Source organism: Phyllostomus hastatus, unplaced genomic scaffold (assembly GCF_019186645.2).
Source record: "Phyllostomus hastatus isolate PE091 unplaced genomic scaffold, TTU_PhHast_1.1 phas_scaffold_60, whole genome shotgun sequence".
NCBI classification, from domain to species: domain Eukaryota; kingdom Metazoa; phylum Chordata; class Mammalia; order Chiroptera; family Phyllostomidae; genus Phyllostomus; species Phyllostomus hastatus.
The window spans coordinates 17617940-17643138 of NW_025334038.1; the positions used below are offsets into that span (position 1 = coordinate 17617940).

Sequence of the window (25199 nt, forward strand, 5' to 3'; positions counted from 1 at the left end):
CAAATCCTAAGCCCAGTGTGGTAGAGAGTGGAAAAGGTGTGTTGGGGAAATCCCCACTGAGAATGGACCGCAAAATCGTCCCAGGTAGTATCCTGAGGAACCTTCCTCCCTGTACTTGTGTGTCTCTCTGGTGTCCCGGAAATCTGCCTCTGTTAGTTTGTCTGTCAGTTTTCTTCCCCCACCACACTCCAAGGAGAAATGAGGGGAGGTGGAAAGGGGAAACCAAAAGATCAGGGTCTTTGCAAAGCTTCAGTCTTCGGAACTGCGGTTAGTAAATCGACTTAGACTCTTTAATAATGTCTTTCAGAAATTCACACACACACACACACACACACACACACACACTCACACTCACACACTCACACATGGATCAGAATAAACTGGGAAATGCCCAGGGAAGTCGGGAGCGGGCCGGCTCCCTCCGGACATTGGAAGGTCCGTACCCTGAGGTCCCTTCTGCCTGGCTACTCAGGGGTTGGGAGAGGTGGAAGGGAGTATTTACAGAGAACGGGGACGCAATCTTCATCCCAGGGAGAAGGGTCCTAAACTAGGAACCTCCCAAATCTCATTCCAAATCAAATCAAAACAAACCAAAAATAGAGGTTCTGGAATTAGCAGGAAAATCAGTGGAGATACGGGGTGGGAGATGCGAAAACTGTACTAGAAAAAAAAGAGAAAAACAAAAACCCGGAGTGAGCCTGGGGATCCTTCCTATCCCGGGGCTGGGCCCTAGCGCCAGTTAAAGGGGAAGAGTCTGTCTGGGAACTCGGTCTGGGGCCACAAACCCAATCACCGCCCCGAATCACCCGCAAGAAGAGAAGAAAGCGCAGTGGGAGCCTGGAGGCGGCACATTGCCAAAGCGGGGCGGGGCCTACAGAGGAGGAGGGGTTTGGGGGACTAGTCTCGGAGCGGCGCAGCAAACACCCAGGGAGCTCCGCTAGGGGCGCTGCATTTGGAGGGGCTGGGGGTCTGGAGCGACTGGGGGCCGGCATTTGGCTGAGATCCAGGGAAGCGGCGTCTTTGGGGGTGTGGCGCAAGCGGTGTCTGTGGGGGTGTGGGCTTTGGCGGGGTTCCTGAGGAACTGGATTCGGAGCGTGCCGGGAAGGCGAGAGGTTCTGCGGAGTCCGAGTTCAGGACGTGTAGAAGTCCGGTAGCCCCAGGGGCGGGTGTGCAGGGCGCCCATTGGATCCACGGCAAGATTGCAGAACGCGCTTAGGAGGCCGAGGGGTGCAGGGCGGGGAGGGGCCGAGGGCGTCCTTACGGATCCCAGTAGTTCTCGTGGTGCTGCGCGGCAATGATGATGACCACGGTGAGGATGGTACAGAGCACCATGGCTGCGATGCCCACCGCCAGGGAGATGAAGGAGAAATTCCGGGCTTCGCGCGAGGCGATCTCCGCAGACACCATGTCTCCACGGGCCAAGGCCGTGCGCACCTGCGGGGGAGAGTGGGGGAAAGGCGGATCAGAGAACTATGTCTCAGCCTCTCACTAAGATGCTCCCTAGAACGTCCAGCACTCCTCGGGAGTAAGAAAAAAATCGAGTGAGCCTCCTCCCCAAATGCCCCCATCACACACACACCTGCACTGCCTTGAAGATGGCGATGATGCCTGTAGGCCAGAAGCAGCAGATGGTGGTCAGCACAGCGATGGGCATGTAGTCGTGCGGCGGGCGCCTTGGCTCCAGCAGGGCCAGCCCCGGACCCTGGGGCGGCGGGGGGAGCGTGGAGGCTACTCCCGTTCCCGCCGGGGTCCCGCCTGCATAGGGCTGTGGAACGAAGGTTTGTGGGGGAGGGGGTGGAGAGAGCTTCACTCAGACCCTCTCTGAGCCGCACAATGTTCCGCTCTTGGAAGAGCGGTTTTTAAAAGCACAGTTCTTGGGTGTTGCTTCTCAAAGAACTTGCTCATTCATTAGCCTTCCAGAATACCTAATTCTACCTCGGTCTCTCTCCTCCCTTCCTTGCAGTCGTTAACCCTCTATCCTGGGGGTCTCCACACTCCCTCCCCCAAGCTGTGGCCGCACCAGCGTTGCCCAGGCCTCACTTCAGACCCCGTTTCTTCTCTCTGGTATCTACCTGGCCTCCCCTACTCAGTCCCAGGTTTCTTCTCCCTATCTGTTCTGTTTCCTCTTTCAGGCCATGAGCTCTGACCCTGACTAACTGCCGGACACCCTCCCTGCCCCACTCTCAGGCCTTTCCCTGGTCCCTCGTCCACTTGGCCTTACCCCCGAAGACTACCAGGTCCCCTGACCCTGTTTCTTTATCACACTAGCCCCCAAGGTGTCCCCAGTTCCTGGTTTTGCCCCATCGTGCCCTCCTCCTCCTCCTCCCAGGCCCCTGTCTGCCCGGTACTCACCGTGCCCACTGGGTAGACTGGCACATAGGCAGTGCAAGGCTGCAGCTGTAAGGGATAGCCGGGGGCCACGTAGCCCCCCAGCGGCAGGGTGCCTACCGTCCCGGTGTGCGTAGGCACCACGAAGCTGGGGGCCTGGGCAGTATGGGAGGGCGCCGGCGGGGGCGGGGCCGCGGCGGCGGGCGGCGGTGGGGGCAGTGGGCCCTCGAAGCGAGTCTCCTGCAGGTAAGGGTCGGGTGGCATGCGGGGCAAGGTAGCACAGCCAGGTGGGGGCGCCCCGGAGGCCGGGCCGGGCGGGGCGTGGTGTGGGGGTCGTGGCAGAGTGGCAGAGGAGGAGGGACCACGCTGAGCGGTGGCCCCAGAAGCCAAGCCGCCAGCCCCTAAGCGCGGGAGGGTGGCGGTGCCAGACTGGTAGTGGTGGTGGTGGTGGTGGTGGTGCGAGGAGGGGGCTGCCTGTGGGGGCGGGACGGGGGGTTCGGCCGGCGGCTGGGGAGCATTGTAGGGTGGCGGAGAGGTGTGAGGGACTGAGTCGGGGAGGCCTGGGGGCAGTGAGCAGAGGTGAGGGTACAGGGAGAGATAAGACAGATGGAATTAAGGAGGGGTAGGGGGAGATGGAGAGGGTCGAGGATGGAGAAAGGCAATGGGAGAGACGGAGGCGGTGGGTGAGAAGCCATCTCTCATTTTGGGGGCAGGAGAGGGGTTGTATCTAGGCCATCTGTGCCCCCCTTCTGTCTTTCAATTTAGTTTTGAGGTCATAACTTCCACTGCTCCTTTCTGCTCCTCACAGCAAGGCGCACACAGCTTTTGCCAGCAGACCCAATCTCCTGTACTCCTTGGCATATGGCTTTGCCTCTCTGAGCTAGTCCTGTGTGTATGCATGGGTACACATACAACACTGTTTAACATGTGCTCAGTTCAACAATTGTGTAAGCACATGTAGGATGACATGTTCCACTCTGCCATTCCTTCAGTGGTGAGGGGGTGCCCTAGCCTTTCTGGGAATCTCAGGACTTTTTTTAGGGCTGAGAAAGAAGGCCCAACTGCATTTTACCCCACTGACAACCCCCATCTGATAGTGTCTCTGTATTTCCCCACTGGATGTCCTGGATGTCGCCATCCCAGCCAGTGTCACCTGTCTGTCTATCACTCCCAATGATGCTATCCTTGCACTACCTGGCTGATGCTAAGCCATTCTGTACTTCCCTCACTGCCTCAACCTCCCCCCTGCTGACCATGTTGTTGGCAGGAGGCAGAGGCTGAAACTGGAAGAAGGAAAGGAAGTGATATAGTAAAGGGGACCTAGGGGGTGGTTGAGAGCTGGATAGAAGGGGAATGAAACCAAACCACCCGCTAGGGAGAAGTAAGGGAGAGGGTTGGAGCCGAGGGTGTGGGGAGAGTCAGGAGACCTTAGAGGGAGTAGGAGATTTTGGTGTGGATTTTTACCTGACTTTTCCGATGACATGCTTGTGGTCTCACTGGGGCAGGGTCCCTGCAGCTGGAGTCTGGGTCCCCAACTGGCGTCGGAGTCTGGGTGCACAGATTGCGCAGCCAGCAGCAGCACAAGAGATGGAGAGAAGACAGCGGCGGGGGTGGGGGGTGGAAAGGAGGGAGAGCTGGGAGGGGGGGGAGCTTAAAGGGACCGGGGCAGGAGTTGGGGAGCGCTTCAGACATACCCCTACTCGTCTCCCCTCCTCACCCTGCATCTCTCCTTCTCTCACCCCAGCATTCAAGCCCCCACCCTCAAGTTTGGGCTCCCTTAGAGTTGTCATGGAAACAGGGAGGCAAGCAAGACCAGGCAAGGGGAGGGGGGTGGGACTAAAGAAAAGGAGGAGGGAGAGAACTCTCTAGAGTCTTCCCCTCCAAGGCTGGCTGTAGTGATTAGATTGTAAGGAGGAACTGAGCAGGTGCTTAGTGGACTCAATTCCCCAGTTCCCTGAAGATCTGGTTCATTCTGGTTAGGTCTCCCCTCTTCAGCTTCCCTCAGAGTCCCTTTCGATGTCCCAGAATCTTCTCCCAAATTCTTGACCCTACTTTACCTACTTTAGGAGAGAGAACTGTGTATGAGAGAGAACTGTGTGTAGAGTTGAGACCTGCAATGGCCTGAAAAATTCCCAGGGTTGTGGCCTCAACCTGCCATCCTGGCCTGAGGTCAATGGGGAGGTAAAGTGGGAGGCACAGGTCTATGATAGCTGGAGTAAGTGGTGCGTGGGATGGGGAGGGGGAAGGACCAAGAGGAAGGGAGGGATGTATTGATACTTTCTTCCACCTGGGTGAATGAGCTGAGGTGCCTTGGGAGAGGGAGGGGATGAATCAACCCCACATTTCCAGAAGCTCAGTTTGGGAATATGTACTTGATCCCTTTTCCCCCTTTGTTTATTGGGCTCCTTTGAGTTCCTGGACCCATCGGTGTTCAGATTCATTTCTTAAATCCCCCTGACCCCACCCTGGCTGGGTAGATCAGTAGATGAGAGCACCATCCTGATATGTCAACATTGCCCGGTCAGGGCGCATACAAGAATCAACAAACAGCCCACCCGCAGCCGCTGCCACCCAGAGGTGGCTGCGCTGCTCCCTGCTCACAGCCTCTGTGCGCTTTACTCTGACATGGCAAAAATGTCCAGTCCTACAGAGACTGAGCAGTGCATCGAGCCTCTGCTGTTTTCTGGAGGTATGTTGAAAAGGACAGTAACAGCTCTATACTTTCCAAGACTGAGTTCCTAACCTTCATGAATACAGAACTGGCTGCCTTTGCAAAGAACCAGAAGGAACCCGGTGTCCTTGACCGCATGATGAAGAAATTGGATGTGAACAGTGATGGGCAGCTAGATTTCCAAGAATTTCTTTTTTATTTTCTTTTATTTATTTATTTATTTATTTTTAGAGAGGGAGGGGAGGGAGAAAGAGAGAGAGAGAAACATCAATGTGTGGTTGCTGGGGGCCATGGCCTGCAACCCAGGCATGTGCCCTGACTGGGAATTGAACCTGCGATGCTTTGGTTCGCAGCCCACGCTCAATCCACTGAGCTACGCCAGCCAGGGTGAGAATTTCTTAATCTTATTGGTGACCTGGCAGTAGCTTGCTGTGAGTCCTTTAGCCATTCCCAGAAGCACACCTGAGGAGCCCTTGGAGCTGGCCTCCAGACCTACCCCCTTTCCTTCCTGCTTCCCAGTCATCATCTCCTCACGGACCACACATACCCTGAACCTAGTGTACCTACCACCCCATGCTTGTCCTTCCTGGTGGTAGTAATAAAACATATTTTTTAAAACACACACACACAAAGAACAAACAAATGCATGAGTAAGTGGAACAACAAATTGATTTTTATCTCTCCCTCTCTGTTCCCCTTCCTCTCTGTCTAAAAATCCAATAAATGAAATTTAAAAAATAAAATAAATGTCCCCACCTCTCACCCCTGAGACACAAAGCCACCTCCTAAGTCAACTTGGGGGCACAGTGGTAATTGCAGTCTTATTTAAAAATATATTTATTTATTTTTAGAGAGAGGAGAGGGAGGGAAACAGCAATGTGTGGTTGCCTCCCCCTCCCCCGCATCTGCTACTAGGGATTTGGCCCATAACCCAGGCATGTGCACTGACTGGGGATCGAACCAGCAACCTTTTCATTCACAGGCCAGCACTCAATCCACTCAGCCACACCAGCCAGAGCTGACTGCAGTCTTTTTATTAGTTTATCACATCTTGGAGTGCATAGATGGGGGGTGGGATGGAGAAAGAAGGCAGTCTACCTAGACTTACAGGAGTTGGGCTTTTTGCAAAGACACAGTCAGGGAATCATTATGACCCCCCACCTTTAGATCAGTACTTCCCAGTTCCCACCTGAGGCAGCCACTCTCCCAGGTGTGTTCTTCCCCTCCGTGTCTAAAGAGAGACTACAGAGCTAGCTGTACAGAGACCCTCACCTGGGCCGGAACCAGGCTGCAGGGATTTAGATCACAGCTCCTTGTTCTGGTTTCTATGGTGTATGTGTGAACCCCTAACCGTCTACCACCACCTCATTCTCATTCTACACAACTTGGGGCTTTAAAAAAAAGATTATTTTTAGAGAGAGGTGAAAGGAGGGAAACATCTGACATGTGAGAGATACATTGATTGATTGCCTCTGGCAAGTCTCCAACTGGGGGCCTGGCGTGCAACCCAGGCATGTGCTTTGACTGGGAATCAAACCAGCAACTTTCATTTCAGTTTGCAGGCGGGCACTCAGTCCCTTAAGCTACACCAGCCAGGGCTTAAGGTAGTTTTATTGGGAGGGACTTAAGACCAGCAAACACCTTGTGAAAAAAGAGAGGGGTTCAGACAAACTGGGAAGTCCTTTTCTCAAGGGAAATGTCTTCAAATGCTAAGTAAAAGCTCTAGCTGAGGAACCTGGTGTCCAATGAACTCACTAAGAGTCTGAAGGCTTTGCTAGAAATAAATGACTTAGATTTATTAAAGGATTTATTCAAGGGTCTTTGGGTTTGCAAAATGACACCACTATAAGCAATACCCAGAATGTTCCCAAGAAGAAAGAAAAGCTGAGAGTTTTTATAGCAAAAAGTACATTCTTCAGAAGAATCAGTTTTGCATTCTTAGTCTCTGGATTGGTGCTCCTCTAGCTGACCCGTGGTCTGGATACTGGATGTCAGGTGGTGTGGATATCTAAATAGTCTTTCCGTAGTCCTTCAGTTGGTCGTCAGAAAGTTATCTTGAAGTCTGATGTATATGCAGGCATTGATACAGAATTACAAAGTTACAAAGTTTACGTTAAAATAAGAATAGAATCATTTCTTCATACCTCAACCAACCTAACTTTAGTAATTTAGCAGCTTGGCTATGGCAAGTCCCTTTTATTTCTTCACTAAATTCTTCATGGCTATCAGATCGGGGTTACAGGTGTAGAGGTGGGGATATCTGGAGTTTGGGAAGTGTGAACTGGGTGGGAAGGTCTGGCTGGGGAGCCGCCCACGGGAGCTCCCAGCTGAGTGCTGGATTGCGGGGGTCGCTCTAGTTGAAAGTGCGGTCGAAACCAAGCTAGCAAGGTTGAGTCATGGCTGCCTCAGGGGCCCTCCGCCCCTTGGGGGTGGATCCTTTATGGGGAGCTGAGGAGAGTAGGGCAGGAGAAACTGGGCCAGACTGCTCTTTTTGCTCAAGGGGCCAGGAGGACTCTCCGCTTCTCTGCAGACAAGGGCACAACACGCACTTCAGAATCAAGAGTTGTAAGAGCTAACCTAGGGCCTACTGGCAGGGGTGGGGTTGGGTTCGTCTGGACTGCCTCCAGCCATCGGCAGGTGACAACGAAGTGCGGACTGCCTTTCCTGATACTGTGCCCCAGCGCCACCCGGGGGAAATTAAACGTCTTGCTCCGAAGCGGAGGCAGACCCAAGAATTGGGCACTGGGGCGAAGGCCGTCTCTCTATTTCTAGAACCTCTTTCTGCTTCTTCCTCTCCTCAACTGCCTAAATGGATCGCTCCGCCTACTCCCTCCCCACTCCTATAACAAAATGGAAAGTTCCATTGCCCCTCCGGTCCGGGGGCCTGTGTTGCGGGGGAAGCTAGCACGGTTGTCAGGGAAAGCCCCGGACGTGACGGCTGAGCTCGACCCTGAGCCACCGCCTCCATCCTACCCGTCATTCCCAAGCGCACGCTGTTCTCTCCCCCCCCCCCCCCCTACCCCGGAGTTCCTGACTGGGAAGAAGTAAACAGCAGGCTGAGGGGGGCTCTCGGAACCAGGCCAGGTGGGAGTTTGCACTCTTCTGGGGACCTGTGCTGCGGCTCAGGGAGGTTTCCTGCAAAACCCTGGGTGGTGCACAGCTAGGATGATGCTTTAGGAAGATCCGAGGCCTAGGGACTCAGTCCCTGCGGTGTTGGGGGCGGGGTTTCGAGAGCGGTTGTTGAGTCTACATGGTAGGAGTGTGTTTGTGGGGAGAGGATTGTGGTAAAAAGTTGGCTATTTTGTGACAAGGACATGGGTGGGCACAGGCGGCAGAGGCTTGATTGCCTGTTGCCTGTCCGAGGGGAGGAGACGTTGTCAACTCTCACAAGCTCTCATCACCCCCTCTCAGGCGACAGCATGCTGGGGCTCCGGGGGCCGGGGCTCCCTGCTGCGGGGATCCTGTGCCTGTTGTCCTTCCTGGCGCTGCTGTTGCTCCCTACGGTCCCTGCGCCCCATCGTGCTTCCTACAAGCCGGTCATCGTGGTGCACGGGCTCTTTGACAGCTCGTACAGCTTCCGCCACCTGCTGGAATACATCAACGAGGTCTGGCAGGGACGCGTGGTTGTGGGGTGTTGGAGGAACCTACAGTGTTTAGGGAGGGAGAATGCGGAACTGAAAGCCGTCCTTGGGGCCTGCCCAGTACCTTGGGAGCTGGCGCTGGCGTCGGGAGTGTTGGGTGGGGAACGAGATCCCCAGTTCTAGCAGGGCACAGTAGGCATGTGGACGCTGCCAGGGGGGTTTGTGAAGGGGCTTCATAGTTCATGCCCAGTTGCAACCCTGACCGCTTCCCACAGACACATCCCGGGACTGTGGTGACAGTGCTCGATCTCTTCGATGGGAGAGAGAGTTTGCGGCCCCTGTGGGAACAGGTGCAAGGATTTCGAGAGGCTGTGGCCCCCATCATGGCAAAGGCCCCTCAAGGGGTGCATCTCATCTGCTACTCGCAGGGTAGGTGCCCCTCCCCACCCCAATGCTAAGAACTATCTTTAGCTTCATCCTTATCTGAGGGACACTTCCTAATGTTCATCCCCTTTCCTGAACCACATTATTCTAATGGGGACCCTGGTGCCTGAACCCTCCTTTTCTGACTTCCTTCAGCACCTGGGTCTCACCTCTGTGTGTCCTGAGTGGGATCTGCCTGCTGTGTTGCCTGCTTCTTTCCTCATTACCCATGGACCTAAGTCTCTTGGACCTAAGAGATAGTGAGTGGGGCAGTTAAAAGCACCCTAGAGTTAGAGTCAGAAAACTCAGAATCTAATTCTGACTCTCGTTTATGTGATGTAGGGCCTCTTTGCCACAGGGCATGTCTGCATTCTCTGGGCCTCAGTCTTCTTTATGTGCACTGTGGTGGGGGGATAGGCAGAGTGGGGAGACTGTTGGCCTTGCTGTCTCTAAACCCACACCCACTGCGGTCTGCCTACAGGGGGCCTGGTGTGCCGGGCACTGCTTTCTGTGATGGATGAACACAATGTGGATTCTTTCATCTCTCTGTCCTCTCCACAGATGGGACAGTATGGAGGTGAGTGGGTACTGTGGGCTTTGTAGAGGGCCCTGAGTTTTGGGGGCACTAATGTTTGGGGCTACTTGACACTGCCATTTTCTTGCCAGACACTGACTACTTGAAGTGGCTATTTCCTACCTCCATGAGGTCTAACCTCTACCGGATTTGCTATAGCCCCTGGGGGCAGGAATTTTCCATATGCAACTACTGGCATGGTGAGTAGGGGATGCTAAACTGGACCTCCATGGAGGTGGACCCTGGAGAGCAGTGCTTGCTGCTCCCCCTCTACCATAACCAATAGCAATAGTAATGGTGATAACTTATGTTTATTGAGCACTTACTTTGTGAACAGGCACTGTTCAAAATGTCTTATATGTATCACCTAGTATTTCAGAAAGTATAGTCTGGTGCAGTGGTCAGCAAACTTTTTCTTTAAAGAGCCAGATAATATTTTTAGTTTTGTAGGCCATATAGTCACCACTACTCAATTCTGTCACACCAGTATGAAAGCAGCCATATGCCACATGTAAATAATGAGTGTACCTGTGTTCCAATTAAACTTTATTTAGAGAAACAAGCAGTGGGCGTAGTGCAAATACCTAAGGTACTTTTTAAGATCATGGATGCTGGGTTCAGACTACTTGGGTTTGAAGTCTGACCCTGCTGGGTGACTTTGGGTATTACTTAACCTTCCTGTGACTCAGTTTTCCTCATTTGTTATATGATAATATAGTATTTACCTTATAGGGTGGTTGTAAGGATTAAGTACATTAATGAGTGTAATATACTTTGAACAGTATCTGGCTCATAGTAGGTGCCAGATAAAGGTGTTTGCATCATTTTTACAATTATTATTGCTGCTATATTACATTACTCTTCACCTTGTCTATTACTGTAGCCCCCTGACTGGTCTTCCAGTCTCTAGTCTTGCCTGCTCTCCCTGCTTCTCTGTTTTTCTAAATGCTGTTTGTACCCAGATCCTCACCACGATGACTTGTACCTCAATGCCAGCAGCTTCCTGGCCCTGATCAATGGGGAAAGAGACCATCCCAATGCTACTGGTGAGACCTCGGGCTTCTGCTTGGGTTCCATTTTCTGCTTTTCTGATCCCCTCCTATGTTCCCCTCTGCAGCGTGGCCTGATGATCCCTGTGACTGACTCAGGCTGTCTTCTTCCCAACCCACAGTGTGGCGGAAGAACTTTCTTCGTGTGGGCCGCATGGTGCTGATTGGGGGCCCTGATGATGGTGTTATTACTCCCTGGCAGTCCAGGTAATAAGGGACTGTGTGGCCTGAAGATTGGCTAAGGATACCCCCTAACCCCCACCCATCTTCATCTCATGTCTAAAACTGGTTCCACTGCTCAGTGAATGCACACCCCTCCCCCCACCTTCCACATATCCTTTCAGCCAAGACCAAAACCTGGAAGTCATCCCCCAGCCCCTGTATCTAGCAAGTCACTACCTCTTGCTGACTCTACTTCCTCTCCATCCCTGCCACCCCTGGTTTTGTAAAAACTTTAAACTTTGAAATAATTACAAATTCACTGAAAACAGCAAAGATGTTTTAGAGAGGTCCTGTGTATCCTTCACCTAGTTCCTCTGGTGGCTGCATCCTGTGTAACTACAGCACAGTATCAAAGCCAGGACATGAACTGTGGCACAGTACGTGTAGACAGTTCCATGCTGTTTTAATCCATTTCCTACCACCTCTTTTACTTAACTGACTACTGTGGGTGCCTCCACACTCATCCCTTCCATCTTATTATTCCTCAGAAAAATCCAGGTCTCCACAGCACTGTGTGCCTGACTCTGTTACAGATCATCATGAGTGACATGACATGAAATGTCACCTGATCTACGTAGTCACTCATTGAGCACTGTGTGCCATGGCACAGTTCTGGGCCCTGGGGAATGTAGCTGTCAATTAAAGAGAAGTCCCTGCTGTTATGTAGCGTACATTCTTGTGGGCGATACAGATTATAATAGATATAAAAGTAGATGTCAGGTGGTAATAAAATAGGGCAGGGGAGGGCTTACAGGATGACTGGAGCCTGTTTTAGATAGTGGCCAAAGAGGTCCTCCTGGAAGGGTTGCCCTTTGAGCCAAGGAAGGAAATGAGGGAAGGCTTGTGCAACAGTGTGAAGGAAGGAGGACAGCACCTGCATAGCCCCGGGGCAAGTGTGAGGAAGGAGGAGGCCAGTGAGTGCAGGGGGGTGGGGAGAGTGGGAGAGGAGGTTGAGAGAGGTAGTAGGGAGCCACTGTGTTGAGCCTTTGGAAGGCAAAGTAAGGCCCTTGACTTTTTTCTAAAATATACACAACATAAAATTTGCCATTTTAAATGCATGGTTCAGTGGCATTAAGTACCTTCCCATTATTGTGTAACCATCATCACCATCCATCTCCAGAACTTCTTTTTCTTCCCAAACTGGAATTCCATACCCATTAAACACTAACTCCTCAGCCCTGCCTCCCAGCCCCTGGCAACCTCGACCCCTGACTTGTTATTCCAAGTAAAACAGGAAAGCATTGTTGGGTTTTGAGTGAAGGAGTAATAGCTCTTATAATAAGAGTAAGAGATAATATTTATATTTCATTTTGGATCTACAACAACCCTATGAAGGTAATAATAGCTCACGGTACATAGCACCTTTTGTCCCAAGGCACTGTTCCAAGTACTTTTCATATAAAGCTCATTTAATCCTCTAAACAATCTTATGGGTAATTGCTGTTATCCTCCTTTCACATTTTAGAAAACTTGGGTGCAAAATGCTTATATTCATAGAGTTAGTAAGCAGTGAAGTCAGGCTACTCATTAACCACAATGTTTTACTTCCTTTCTACAAAGGAGGCATTTCTTATATGCCTCCTTTGTCGAGAGGAGACAGGAGAAGTAACGGCCCAAGAGGAGAAGAAGCACGCCCAGCTGCACACAGCGCGGGGTGTGGCAGAGCTGGTGCACGTTGGGTCTATGTGTTCTGACTGCTCTCCTCAATAATCTCCTCTACTTCAGAAGTTTCCAGAGTAGCCCAAAGCAATCTTGTGTATGCTTCACCTAGTTTTCTTAAATGTTAACATTTTGCCGTGCCTGTGCTAGCACCTGTCTCTCCATGTGTAGTGTGTGTGTGTGTGTGTGTGTGCGCGCACACCATGAGAGTAGGTTGTAGACATGCTGCCTCTTTACCCCTAAAACTTTAGTGTGTCAGTGTATATTTCCTACATACAGGGCCTTTTTTTTTACATATCTGCAATATCATCAAAATCAGGGAATTAACATTGATATGGTACTCTATAGATCTTATTCGAATTTTTTCAATTGTCTTTTTAGAAAAAATTCCTGTGCAAGATCCAACCCAGGATCATGTATTACATTTAGTTTTCATGTCTTTTTAAGTCTGGAATACTTCCTCAGTCTTTGTCCAGGACATTGATATTTTTGAAGCGTATGGGCCAGCTATCTTGTAGAACATCTCTCAGTTTGTGTTTGTTGGCTATTTCCTATCCAGGTTATATATTTTTATGGGAATTCGGTGAAGTGATGCTGTGTCCTTAGTGCGTCACCTCACAGGGTATATGATATCCAGTTAAATATTTTGATTTTCTCCAGCTCTCCTGATAACGGCCCACCCCCATCTCTTTATAGCTTCTTTGGTTTCTATGATGAAAATGAGACGGTTTTGGAGATGGAAGAGCAACTGGTGAGTGTCTGGGATTTCTTCATGCCTGTCTCAGCTCAGTCTGTAGCCCTCCCTGGTACTGACCCATGAGCTAAAGGGTTCGCCCTGTGGGGAGGGGGCCTGAGACATGAGCAGGAACTCACTTTGTCTCTCTCTGTGTCTTTCTTCCATGTCTCTTTACCCACCTCAAAGGTTTATCTTCGGGATTCTTTTGGGTTGAAGACTCTCTTGGCCCGGGGTGCCATAGTGAGGTGTCCAATGGCTGGGATCGTCCACACAGCCTGGCACTCCAACCACACCCTTTATGAGATCTGCATTGAACCTTGGCTCTCCTGAGGACGCCCTCAGGGGTCCTCTAGGGACTCTCTGGCCCAAAGACCAAGTGGTGGCCTTGGAAAGCAGACATCAGGCTCTTTTGTGCCTGTGACCGTGTCATTGCTCGCACACTGCCCCCACCAACCAGGGCTCCCAGGACCCCCTCCTCCACTCTGTGAATGACATATCTTGGTCTCCCCCACCTCATGTATTCTGCTGGGGGTTGTTCCATGCTCTCCCATCCTCCCAAGACTGAGGTTGGGAAGTGAGAAACCAGGTTTTTAACTTGTGGCTGCTCCTCCATCTCCGGCTGCACTGGAGAGGAGCCCAGCCTGCCTATCACAGAGGTCTCCTTCCAGTCCGCTCAGGACATTGTTAGCTTCTGTTCTCCCATGTTCCCTTGTCATCAGCCCTCCCACGCCCAGGAAGAACTACCCATGAGAGTGGGTCCTGAGGCTCCCCTATGGGGACAGTTCATTCTTGAAGTGTCAGTGTTGGGGAATATCTGTGGCCTGCAAGGCCCATCTCAGGTTTGGGGATCCCCCAGTCCCTATGTTCAGTGTTGGGGCATCCTCTGGGAGCCTAGTTTCTTTGAGGCCCCAGCCCCTTTTTTAGCTACTCTTGAATGGGTGTTACCCGAGTATTTATGGAAATAAAGTTCCATTTCCTCAGTGTGGCTTGGCTCATTTCCAGGTGAGGGGGACCTGGCTCCCCAAAAAGGGTGGGAATGGAGAGTTGGAGGCCTGGGTGCCCCGATGCCTGGTTTGGGGTGGGACCTTCTTGGTGTTTCTGCTCTCTCAATGCCCATTCTGTGTGGGTTCCTGATTCTCTGGGTTCTTTCCTGCGGAGAACAATTCTCTAGCTGTCCCGGCCTCAGACTGGGAGGCTGGGCTCAGGGCTCCCTCCAGTGGTTTATGCTTCAGCTTCATGGATAGAATGTCCCTGCTACCCCCACACTGGATGAGGGGGCTAAGGGTCAGGATGGGCATTTGTTGAGCCCCTTTCCAACCTTTGTAGACCAGAGCTGAGTGAGGGGCTGGACAATGAGCCTCCTCTTCCTTGAAAGAAAGAATTTTGGTAGAGACAATAAGGCCCTGTCTGCTCTAGCATAGGGGGCGGTGGCTGACTCAACTGTGCCCCACCCCCACCCCTGCGAGGCCCTGACAAATGTCAACAAGAAATGGGGTCAGTTTTCCTCTTAGTGCCCTGGGTTGCCTTCTTGCCCTTCACTGATGACTTCCCCTTCTTTCTTGCTTCAGCTGATTTTGCGCCTTTTCCCGTCATCTGACCCTACTTTGTTCTCTGCTAGCTCCCTCTCCCTGCTCCCCAGGTCTCTCCCACTCTGTGTTGTGTTTAAGAGGGGGGCAATAGCCGAGGGTGTTGGTGGTGTTACATAGCCAGTGGCCTCTGCCGATTTGGGGAGGGTTCCAGAAATAAGGGGCCTCAAGTTTGGAAGATACTTCTAGGGGGCCCTTTGCTGGGCTGGGGTGAAGGTAGTAGGACTTGGACCCCACTAAGCAGAACAAGCTGGAGCTATGGGGGAGGCTGGAGGGAGGGGGCAGGAATGGGAGGACTCTGTGTAGCCCAGCCCCTCTGCAGCAGCCCAGCCTACCCACCATTCTGAGCTGCTGCTGCTGAGGCTGGTGGCCTGAAGTTTCTGGGAGAGAGGGAAAAGCAGGTGGGGAGAGAATGTCAGTGGGAAAGGGGGGTCATTCAGAACCTTACAGTGAGTGTGAATTGGGGGTGTTGTCCGGGTAAGAGGTACATGATGCTGTGGGTGTGTGAGGGTAGTGGGAATGTGTTTAAGGACTGGAGTTTCCAGGTGTGCGGGTTTGTGTGTAAGGTGTAGTGGTGAATACCTGAGGTTTCGAAGGTAGAAAGATTGGGTGGAAGAGGGCATGTTAGAGATTGGAAGGAAGGTCATGAGGGGAGGGTCAGCTGTGCGTGAAGAAGGGAGGGAGGGAGCGTGTGAGGGGCAGCCTGTGTGGTGCTGCGTGGACCATGGCATGCTAAAAGGGTGCTGTTGGCAATCCTGGTGACTAGTGCAAGTGTGTACAAATGAATGTTCTGTCACCCTTGGAAATGAATGTCAAGGCACCAGCAGACTGCTTTGGAGGGGCTAGAGCTGGAGAAGTTAATAGGGGAGGGAAGGCCATCATTAATCTCTTCTCACCTGTAGCCAGCAGGGCGGTCTGGAGTCAAGGAGAACCATGGGGTCCAGGGCTGAGCTGTGCACTCTCTTAGGTGGACTCTCATTCCTCCTGCTGCTGCTGTCAGGCGAAGGGTCCAAGGGTGGATCCCTCAAAGAGAGGTGACAACAGGCGGCAGGGGCAGGGGCAGGGTGAGATCTAAGGAAACCTTCTGGGAGTGGGGCTTCACAGGTGGCAAAACAGAAGTTTAGAATGGGTGTGAGGCTGTTGGACTGGGCCTCAGTGAGCCTAGAGGGATCTAGGATTCCAGGCTCTCCAAGGCCTGGCCTACTCATGTCTCCCACCTTCTCTCACATGGGTGCAGTCAGGGAGTCTGCTCCAAGCAGACACTGATGGTCCCACTGCGTTACAACGAGTCCTACAGCCAACCAGTATATAAGCCCTACCTTACCCTGTGTGCTGGAAGGCGCGTCTGCAGCATGTACAGGTGAGGAGCGGTGAGCTTGGATTCCAGAGTCTTTCAAGAGGAACCCCAAGAACCCCAAGTAGGATCCACATGCAAGAGTCTACAGTCAGACACTGTGTTCCAGGACCACGTACCGAGTGGCGTGGCGGGAGGTGAGGCGGGAGGTGCAGCAGACTCATGCTGTGTGCTGCCAGGGCTGGAAGAAGCGTCATCCAGGGGCGCTCACCTGTGATGAAGGTGAGGCTGGTTCTTCCTGGGCCTCAGGGAGGTGTGTCTCGGGGGTTAGGAAGGCCACTGCTGCATTCTAAATGGCCATTCCTGTGCCCGCAGCCATCTGCGCTAAGCCCTGCTTGAACGGAGGCGTCTGCATTCGGCCTGACCAGTGCGAGTGCGCCCCTGGCTGGGGTGGGAAGCACTGTCACGTGGGTGAGTTGGCTCGCCCTTCCCTGCAGTGGCACTGGGCCTTCCCTGTCCACCCGGGCACTGTCCCAACCCTTCAGCCCCCTCTTCTTTCTGCTAACTAGATGTGGATGAATGTAGAACTAGCGTCACCCTCTGCTCCCACCGTTGCCTAAACACTGCAGGCAGCTTCCTCTGTGGCTGCCCACAAGGCCTGGTGCTGGGCCCAGACAGGCGCTCCTGCACAGTGGGGTCCCAGGAGTCTCCAACTAGTGCCAGCATCTTTACTGTGGCGGGTGAGCAGCGGGCTTTCGGGCCTCGGGAAGGGCCAGTGGTGGGCTGGAGCAGTGGTCACGCTCTCCTTTGTCCCAGTTCAGGAAGCGGAAGCAGAAAAGGATGAGCATGCCCTGAAGCAGGAGATCCATGAGCTGCGAGGGCGCCTGGAAAGGCTGGAGCTGGTGAGACTGGGTGCCTAGGGCCGAACCCCCTGTTGGACGAGGGCACAGTCCATCCCCAACACCCTGAGATCTCTTCCTTTGCAGTGGGCTAGGCAGGCTGGGGCCTGGGTCCGAGCTGTGCTGCCCATACCTCCCCAAGACCTGCAGCCGGAACAGGTGGCAGAGCTGTGGGGCTGGGGCGACCGGATCGAGTCTCTCAGTGACCAAGTGCTGCTGCTGGAGGAGAGGCTGGGTGCCTGTGAGTTCTCTTGCTCCTCCCTGCTGGGACCCCACCCCCCACAACTGCCTCCAGCTCTTCCCAATTCAGTTTCTCTTTTTCCCAAACACTTCCCCAACACTCACTCTCCCCACACCGTCCCCAACCTGGTGGTTTCACTTATTGTTGGGTGATTATGCCAGCCTCCCCAGTACTCACACCTCCTCCAGGCTGGAGGCAGTCCACAGCCAACGTGTCTGCCTCTGTCCTTGTCATTAACCAGGTTCCTGTGAGGACAATAGCCTGGACCCAGTCCTCAGTGGGCGCCCATGAGGATCTCTACAGAACCCCTTGCTCCCTAAAGTATACAGAAGCTGAACCCACTCTCGTCCTTTGGATTCACCAGCTGGGGGGGCAGTAGATAAGGTAATCTGCCCCTTAGGAGTGCTGTCATGGCGGCCCCTGAGTCTTCCACCTGGGGCAGATTGCCTGGGGGGTGGGAAGAGCTGCTTCAACTCGACAAAGGCAGCTAGTATGTCCAGATCTCTCAATCTTTATTCTGGTTCCTTGCTATTATCCAGATAATTAATAAAAACCAATGACATAAAACTAAATTCCACCTTCTCCTTTTGCTCCTAGCCCTTCCCTGTTGTGGGCACAGGTCTGGCATAGGAGACAGGGAGCGGCTAATGCCACAGGCAGGAAATGAAAACTGGCTCAGAGGGGGAAACCTCAAAAGAAAGAAATAAATTAAAAGCCATCCCCTTCAGCCAGGGTTCAGTGCTTTCCCCCCAGCCCTCCAGGGAGCAGTGAGTACAGTACTTGCTGCCTGCCTCTTGCCCCTTGTGTGGTTAGAATGGTATAGCAGGGCTGCAGGAGGGTGGGTGGGGCCAGGGCCACAGAAGAAATGTACCATGGGGACAGGGAAGCAGAAATGTGAAGACCAAACTGGCTTCCAGAAGGTTGCTCACTCCTGGGCACCTGGGCACGGCAGGGATGAGAACTCTGAGTGAGGAGTGTAGCCTCCACTGAAAGGAGGCTCCACACGGAAGGAGGGTGAGGTGCTGAGGAGTATTCCCAGGAGGAGCCTGGGACGAGTGTTCCAGGCACCAGCTTCCAGGCACAGCATGAGGAGTCCTCCTCACAAACAGATGCATCCACTGAATCCATGGATGTGGGGTGGGAAACTGTCCCACAGAATGGACGAATCCACTGGTCAATTTGGGGTGGAGAGGGAGAGAAGACCACAAAGGAAGACAGTCCAGTGGGGACAGAATGGAGTGCTCCCACCCATGGGTAGGCTGAGCCACTGAAGAGATGAAGGGGAGGCAACTGTCTCATAGACACGATGGCACAGGAGGTGGGTAGGGGTCAGAGTGGGGACTGCACCAAGGCAAGAGAGTCCATGGGGAGAGCTGGGGTGGGCAGAGATACTCACTTCAGAAGCTGAAGCTTCCAAAGAGGACATGGAGTGGGGAGAGGGGAAACGAAGAGGGTCTGGCCCTGCTTCAGAACCCACTGGGCTGGGAGGTGTGGAGGAAAGTGGGGTAGACGGGAGGGGAGCTCAGAACTGGGCCTCGCCCACTCCTCCAGGCTTCTTCAGATAGTCACCACCACCCCTGCCGTCAGTGGAGATTTCCCGGAAAACAGTGAGCATGGAGTGCCGGACTGTGTCAGCCAGAGTTGGGACGTCATCTGGTGTCAGCCCTTCTGTGGGCACTGGGGGCAGCACTCGCACCTGACATCGCCCTGGGAGGAGGATGAGCACAGTCAGGGCCTGTCTGCCCAGGGCTCTGCCCACAGCTTGGGCCCAGTTTCTGAGCTCTTAAGCTACTCCCCTCAACCTTTTAGTGCTCTTCCTCCGACCCTGAACAAATGCCTGTTTGCTAGATGCCCCGTTCCTTGCAGCCCTCCTGCACAAAGCCTTCCTCAAACCCCACTCCAGACATGGGACCCTTCCACTCCCCATCCACTGCCTAGGTTTAGGGTTTACTGCTGAGTGTTAACAGCTTTGCACACACAGGCCTTATCTTTCCTGAAGTATAGTAATGGCCTCTCTTGGAGGGACCAAATGTTACTTATCTAGCATGGTAGGGTGGGTGCTTAATACATACTTATTGGCAGATGATCCTGTGGACATCTCACAACCCTGACAGACTGATCCTGCCTTACAGGGACGTCCCTCAGCATCTACCATGACCTTTCTGGCCCCTCACCCCCACTGTTTTGCTCGGAGCTCTCACCTGAAGTGAAGCGACGCTCCTTTTTGCAGTAGAAGTCTTGATAGGAGGACATGACGATGGGGACAATGGGAACCTGGGGAAGGGGTAAAGCGATCAGCCCATGGCTCTTCTGAGACCCCATGACAAGCCTCTGCCAGAGAGGAAAGGACAGTCGGGGCCTGGGGCAGAGCAGCAGAAGGAGAGGTAGTAATCACCTGGGCCTGCACTGCAAGGTGGAAGGCACCACGTTTGAAAGGTAGCATGGAGCCATTGTGGTTTCTTGTGCCCTCAGGAAAAACCCAGACCCGCACCTGGGGAAGAAGGAGGGTCAAGGAAGACATTCACATACAGAGGGGTCACATATGGTTGTGACGCTGTAATGGGACTTCTGAGGCCCCTTGGTGCTGCTTATCAGTTTATTTACAACTGTTCTACTTCATAGTCCCCATGCCCCTGGGGTGACTCACGTCCTGGGTGAGCAGGGTCTGGGCGACCTCAGACATGACACTGATGGCATCCCCAGTACGCTTCCGGTCGATGAAGATGACTCCAGCCAGCCAGCAAGCCAGCCCAGCAGAGCCGGCCCACAATAGCTCCCGCTTGGCAATGGGTACACATCGGCCAGGCAGTACCTCCATCATTCCTGGGTAGAGGTGGGGGTGGGGTGAGCATCAGGGTGGAGGCAGCCCACCTCACACAGGTCTACTGGATATAAAGGAAGAGGGAGGAGGGGTGGGGGGCAGGGCCAGGGAAGCCCCAAGTGGAGGGAAGGGTGACTAAAGGTCTACCACCCTGCTTATCAGGGGTAGAAGACCACACCCCAGATGCAGGGGAGCTGAGCAATTCCAAGAGAGAAGATTCTGGGGCAGGTTCCAGGAGGAAGGGCATGGCGGAGGGAAGTATATTCTGTGAGGGTCTCACCAAGCAGGTCGAGGGAGCTCTGGTGGTTGGAGACGACAACGTAGGGCTGTGAAGGAGGGAAGTGGTGAGCCCCTCGCACTTCCACTCGGATCCCATACAGGTATTTGATGTGCAACAGCATCAGACGCAAGATCCTATGGGATGTCATGGCAAGCGGTTTCAGCAGGATCCACCAACACCCACCTCCATGCCTCAGCTCCCTTCTACCCTCCCTTCTTTCTGGGTGTCTTTGCAGTCCTCTCCCCTTCCTTGGCCCTGGACACTCTCAGTCTCTCCTGCATACCGCATGCCCTCCCCACCCACTGCTCATTTCCGACCCCTTAGGTCCCCTCATCATCCAACACCCTGGCCCTCACTTCATGTTCTCGACATTGCGTCCTCGCACAGCACACACAGGGATGGCGAGCACGGCCAGGAAGAGGATCCAGCCGTTGTAGAAGGCCATCTTGAAGAAGTACTTGGCACTGGGGCTACAGAACCACAGGGTGGGAAGCAGGAAGAGCAGCAACAGGCAGAGCAGCAGCAGCACTGTCCATGCCCCTGGCCACAGCTCCATTCTGGTCACCTGCAGGGATAGGGTGAGGGGCAGTGGGCCTGATTCCTGGTGCAGGTGGGGCAGATGAGGTGCAGAAGGCAGGAGGCACAGGATGGCACCAGGGGTCCCACTGAAACCCACCCAGGAAGCCTCTCTAGGATGGAGGCAGTGGGGGGCTCCGGACTGGTCTCCCACACCTCTCTCTGAAGGCTTCCGATATCTGCAGATACACAAGAGACATGAGACATATACATCCACAGGTCACAGATACATGATAATAAAAGGACAATACAAAGGAGAGCTAACACTAGCAGCTGGTAAGGTCTTAACTGTAAGGTCTAAACTGTTACCATGTAACAGTTTATACCTGCACTGTCCAACCAACAGCCCCCAGCCACATATGGCTACCGAGCACCTGCCACATGGCCAGTCCTAACTGAGATGTACTAGAAATGTAAAATACATATCACATCTCAAAGACTCTAAATGAAAACCTTTTATATTGATTACGTTTTGAAAGTATAAACTTTTGGGTTCAAGAAGTTATTAAAATTAATATCACCCTCTTATTTTTTTACCAAAATATTAAAATTTGTGGCTTGTGTTATATTTTGTGCTAGACAGGGCTAGTCTTTACACTATATTAAACCACAAAGTTTACATTTTATAGGAAACAGGCCCAGAGAAGTTAGATAACTTACCTGAGGTGATATGGCTCCTCAGAGGCACCTTGCAGTTTCCACCTAAGCAGCTTGTGCCCCTAGCCACTCAGTCACACTGCCACCTGTAGGCATATACATAGGTGCACATGTAGCAGACACAGTGAAAGTCATGAAAGTCACAAAACACTCACAGACATTCTCAAAGGCTGACTCGCAAGAATAAAGGTTCTGTCGCTAACCAAACACATACACACCAAGACAGACTGGTTCACACACACTCACATTTATAATCACATTCAGTGACAGATGAAATATTAGAAATGCATACCTAGAAAGTCCCTCTCCACCCAGGCAACCTCCCTTGTTCCAGATAAAACCATGGACATACCAAGAGTAACTACATCTATCAATCCTGCCTCCACAGATAGGCAAGGGAATCCCACCACTCCTTCCCTCCCTTCCAGCGACACCAGAGGCAGTCTGGCCAGGCAGATACAGAGGGTAAGGCCTCACCAAGTGAAAAAAAGAGGGCAGAGATTAAAAAGGATATCACGCCACCTGCCCCGGGAGAGGAAAGAACTCAGGAGGAAGATGGGCAGGTACCCAGAATCTGCCTTCTAGACTCTTCCTTCTTCCTCCACTCTGCTGCCCCACTTCTGGGGCCAGGGGCACAATTCACAAAAAGTTGTTCAGGCAAATAATATCAAGGCCAAAGACACACCTTTCCAATAACAAGAAAGCCTGTGCTCAAAGGTAAGCCCACTGCCAAGAGCAAAGGTAACAGGCAACAGAGGAAGTAGGAGTGTCTGCCTGCTCTGAGATGCTAGCCTCTGGAGCCGCCCATCCCACTGCCCCTGAGGGCGTGGAGCAGTGTTTCTCCCCTGGACTGTTTGTAACAGGCTCCTAACTCTTCCCCTCCAACTCCTCCTCCACATGGCAACCAGAGATTTTTCTGTAATACAGATCTGGGCATAACTCCTGTCTTGTCTAAAGGCCCTTCTTGACAAGTGGACTTCTGCTTACATCTTCAGCCACATGCCCACAAATGCCTCTTTACCCCAAAACGGTCTACTTCAGTTCCTAAGACACACCCTGATCTTTCCGGGTTCTGTGCCACAAACGTGTTATTCCTTTAGGCTGGAATGCCCTTTCACCTCCTTCCACTGCCTCACTTAGCTCAGGGTCACATTTTAGAGGTCTTCCTGAACCCCTCCAGGCCTGATTTTTCATTACACTTTTATCTTAATTACTGGTTCTCAAAGTGTGGAAGTACAATTTCTTAGACCTCACCCCAGAGCTCCTGGATCTGAAATTTTGGGTGCTGGGCCCATTAGACTGTATTTTAACAAGACTTCCAGGTGAGTATGAGAACCACTGATGCTGACACCACTGTGTATAACTGCTCACTGTCATTTTTGTTTCCCTCTCCAGTCTATAAGCAGCTTGAAAACAGGGACTCTGTCTTATCCCCAGTGCCCATGGCAGGAGGAGGCAGAGAAGGGCTCATTACCATTTGCTGAACAGATCAAAAGGCTGTATACATATCCACGCAAGCATAATTAATGACAGAAATGACGGTTCTGAACACAGGATAGCTACCCCCTTGAGGACTACTAACTATGAAAAGAAAAGTCCCTGAGAAAGCAGTGAACACATCAAGCCGAACAGTAACCTACCCTCAATATATGCATTTGATACTGGCCACAGTGAAAGCACAGTGACAACAATCAAGATGGTACATATCACCGTCTACACAAGAGAAACACACAGAATGGGGGTTAATGCGCCACGGAGAAAGACACTGGTGCCATCCAATACATGCCAATAATGCAGAGTCAGGGACAGCTCAGTGCATGGCAGGGCTGACCATACGACATGCACTGACCTCCACAGTCTCAGGCTGTACACAGCCACGAGAGAGAGAACGTGGGGGAAGGGACACAGGCCAGAGAGATCAGCAAGGTAAGGCTAGGTTTTTGGGGAGGTGGAGGCCCCATTACCCTCTCTGATATGTAACATTAGGTGTCCTCTCTGGAGAAGAAATATATAAGAATGTATAAACACAATGGAGTGCCAAATGAGTTAACGACATGTGACTCCCAAGGTATATATACTGCCAATAAAATTAATGGACAGTATGTGTAGCCATAAGCAAACATGCTTTGGACATGGCATATCAGCATATCATGAGAAGGGGCACACATATGTGCAGAGTGAACCCTGACTGGAAAAACATATGCAGCTTACAAAAGGGGCGTGTGCGAGTTAGACAGGCCATGGGTCCCACACATGAAGACTGCTGCATGTGGTGGGGCTGTGGACAAAGCACATGAGCCCAAGAAACCACGGTATAATCTCTATATGCTCAAGTAAATGTGCCGAAAAATAACATGTGCAAGACACATGAAATCAACAATAGGTGCAATATGTACATGAAAACTCACACACTTGAATATGTCAAGACAGATGTGAGACATGGACATAAGACATGAGAACGGGCAATTCTGGTGGAAAATAACATGCTATTTCTCCACAGCCCATGGACAGCATTGCACAGCCTAACTGCACACAAGCCATTAATTATATCAAAGGCACACAGATTCAACATAGAAAACATGGCCCCCCACAAGGCATCTGAGTGTCAGTAAGGGTCTAGCAGTGCTGAAGGCCACTGAAAAACAAGAGGACCTGTGCCTGGATGGAAACAGACCTGTCTAGGGGGATTCCTAGGAAGCAAATTATGCTGGGGGAAGAAGGACAATAAACCACCTTCTCCCAGCCACAACTCCCAAGAGTCAGGTGGGGCCAAAGGGCAAGGAAGGGAATTGGGGAAGCTGCAGGAATTTTCTCTCCAGGATTCCCTGTACACACCCCATCCCCAACTCACGGGGTTTCCATCTCTCCTCCCCCTGACTCTTCCATCCTTTCTCCCTTTCAGGCCCCCTCTCCCTAGTCGGCTCTCATCCTTTACCCAGCAACCCTCTTCCCAGTCCGTCCTCCCAGACCCAATCTCTCTCCCACCCTCCCCTCCCCTCCCCCCTTTCCTGCCCCCACCTCAGTGGGGAGGGGGGCCTAAGAAGGTGGCCCCCTCCCCAGCCAGGCTTCGGCAGCGGTGGTGATGGGTGGCTGGGTCTCTGCCTCGGTCAGGGTGTCGGTGCCAAGGGGACGATAGGATTTGGGGGTATCCTAGCCCCGGCCGATGGAGGGGAGGGGAGAGTGGAAGTCTGGGCCCATAGCGGTAGGGATGGTGGGGGCTTGTCTCCCCACCTCCCTCCCTTCCTGCTGTCTCTGAAGGCTGGGGCCGCTGCTGCCGCTATCCACCCCCTCCTCCCCAACGCCTGCTGGTTTCCGGGGCTGGCCAGGAAGTAGGGGGCGGTGATGGGCAGCCTGTTTGGCCAATCGCCTCCCACGAACTTAGGCCTCGCCTTCCTACATCTACCAGTCTTCTCTCGCTAGCTCCGCTCGGAGAAGAGCTGAGCTCTGCATGTGTCTGTCTAATGCCTGCATCTGCGTCTTTTTCCCTCCATAAAACTCCCCTTTAGCAAATATGACCTGTGTGTCCCTACGTGCTGTATTCCTTTCTTGGCCTATTTCTTCTTCTCAGCCTTCGTCAGTTCTCCTTTTGTCACTTTTTCTTG

At 52.6% G+C, this 25199-nt stretch overlaps 4 protein-coding genes across 10 annotated transcripts; 2 read left to right on the forward strand and 2 right to left on the reverse strand.

Moving 5' to 3' along the window:
* Nucleotides 1-292: 292 nt before the first annotated feature.
* PRRT1 (proline rich transmembrane protein 1) lies at nucleotides 293-3901 on the reverse strand. The gene is made up of 4 exons (XM_045826108.1): nucleotides 3793-3901; nucleotides 2353-2888; nucleotides 1580-1765; nucleotides 293-1434 (listed from the first exon to the last, which is right to left on the reverse strand). Exons 1-4 carry the CDS (start codon nucleotides 3809-3811, stop codon nucleotides 1258-1260), a joined length of 918 nt encoding a protein of 305 aa, XP_045682064.1. The 5' UTR covers nucleotides 3812-3901; the 3' UTR covers nucleotides 293-1257.
* A 3550-nt stretch (nucleotides 3902-7451) lies between these two features.
* On the forward strand, nucleotides 7452-14223 carry PPT2 (palmitoyl-protein thioesterase 2). 2 transcript variants are annotated; one of them, XM_045825967.1, is made up of 9 exons: nucleotides 7452-7564; nucleotides 8411-8604; nucleotides 8856-9009; nucleotides 9485-9580; nucleotides 9670-9777; nucleotides 10540-10623; nucleotides 10749-10833; nucleotides 13204-13258; nucleotides 13430-14223. In XM_045825967.1, the coding sequence occupies exons 2-9, from the start codon at nucleotides 8419-8421 to the stop codon at nucleotides 13571-13573; spliced, it is 912 nt and encodes a 303-aa protein (XP_045681923.1). In that variant the 5' UTR covers nucleotides 7452-7564; nucleotides 8411-8418; the 3' UTR covers nucleotides 13574-14223. The 2 variants fall into 2 exon arrangements, with proteins under 2 accessions (XP_045681923.1, XP_045681922.1); XM_045825966.1 differs by lacking the exon at nucleotides 7452-7564 and adding an exon at nucleotides 7940-8083.
* Nucleotides 14224-14349: 126 nt separating this feature from the next.
* Nucleotides 14350-17835, forward strand: EGFL8 (EGF like domain multiple 8). 3 transcript variants are annotated; one of them, XM_045825969.1, is made up of 9 exons: nucleotides 14350-15230; nucleotides 15732-15863; nucleotides 16067-16189; nucleotides 16293-16405; nucleotides 16499-16594; nucleotides 16693-16863; nucleotides 16940-17025; nucleotides 17110-17263; nucleotides 17505-17835. In XM_045825969.1, exons 2-9 carry the CDS (start codon nucleotides 15763-15765, stop codon nucleotides 17552-17554), a joined length of 894 nt encoding a protein of 297 aa, XP_045681925.1. In that variant the 5' UTR covers nucleotides 14350-15230; nucleotides 15732-15762; the 3' UTR covers nucleotides 17555-17835. The 3 variants fall into 3 exon arrangements, with proteins under 3 accessions (XP_045681925.1, XP_045681927.1, XP_045681926.1); XM_045825970.1 differs by having other exon boundaries at nucleotides 15207-15230; nucleotides 15736-15863; XM_045825971.1 differs by lacking the exon at nucleotides 16693-16863.
* Nucleotides 17755-24871, reverse strand: AGPAT1 (1-acylglycerol-3-phosphate O-acyltransferase 1). Of its 4 annotated transcripts, XM_045825975.1 has the most exons (10): nucleotides 24616-24871; nucleotides 23238-23310; nucleotides 21601-21683; nucleotides 21097-21119; nucleotides 20721-20929; nucleotides 20365-20498; nucleotides 19911-20086; nucleotides 19659-19754; nucleotides 19465-19537; nucleotides 17755-18970 (listed from the first exon to the last, which is right to left on the reverse strand). In XM_045825975.1, the coding sequence occupies exons 5-10, from the start codon at nucleotides 20918-20920 to the stop codon at nucleotides 18786-18788; spliced, it is 864 nt and encodes a 287-aa protein (XP_045681931.1). In that variant the 5' UTR covers nucleotides 20921-20929; nucleotides 21097-21119; nucleotides 21601-21683; nucleotides 23238-23310; nucleotides 24616-24871; the 3' UTR covers nucleotides 17755-18785. The 4 variants fall into 4 exon arrangements, with proteins under 4 accessions (XP_045681931.1, XP_045681930.1, XP_045681928.1 ...); XM_045825974.1 differs by lacking the exon at nucleotides 23238-23310; XM_045825972.1 differs by lacking the exon at nucleotides 23238-23310 and having other exon boundaries at nucleotides 21041-21119.
* Nucleotides 24872-25199: the final 328 nt, after the last annotated feature.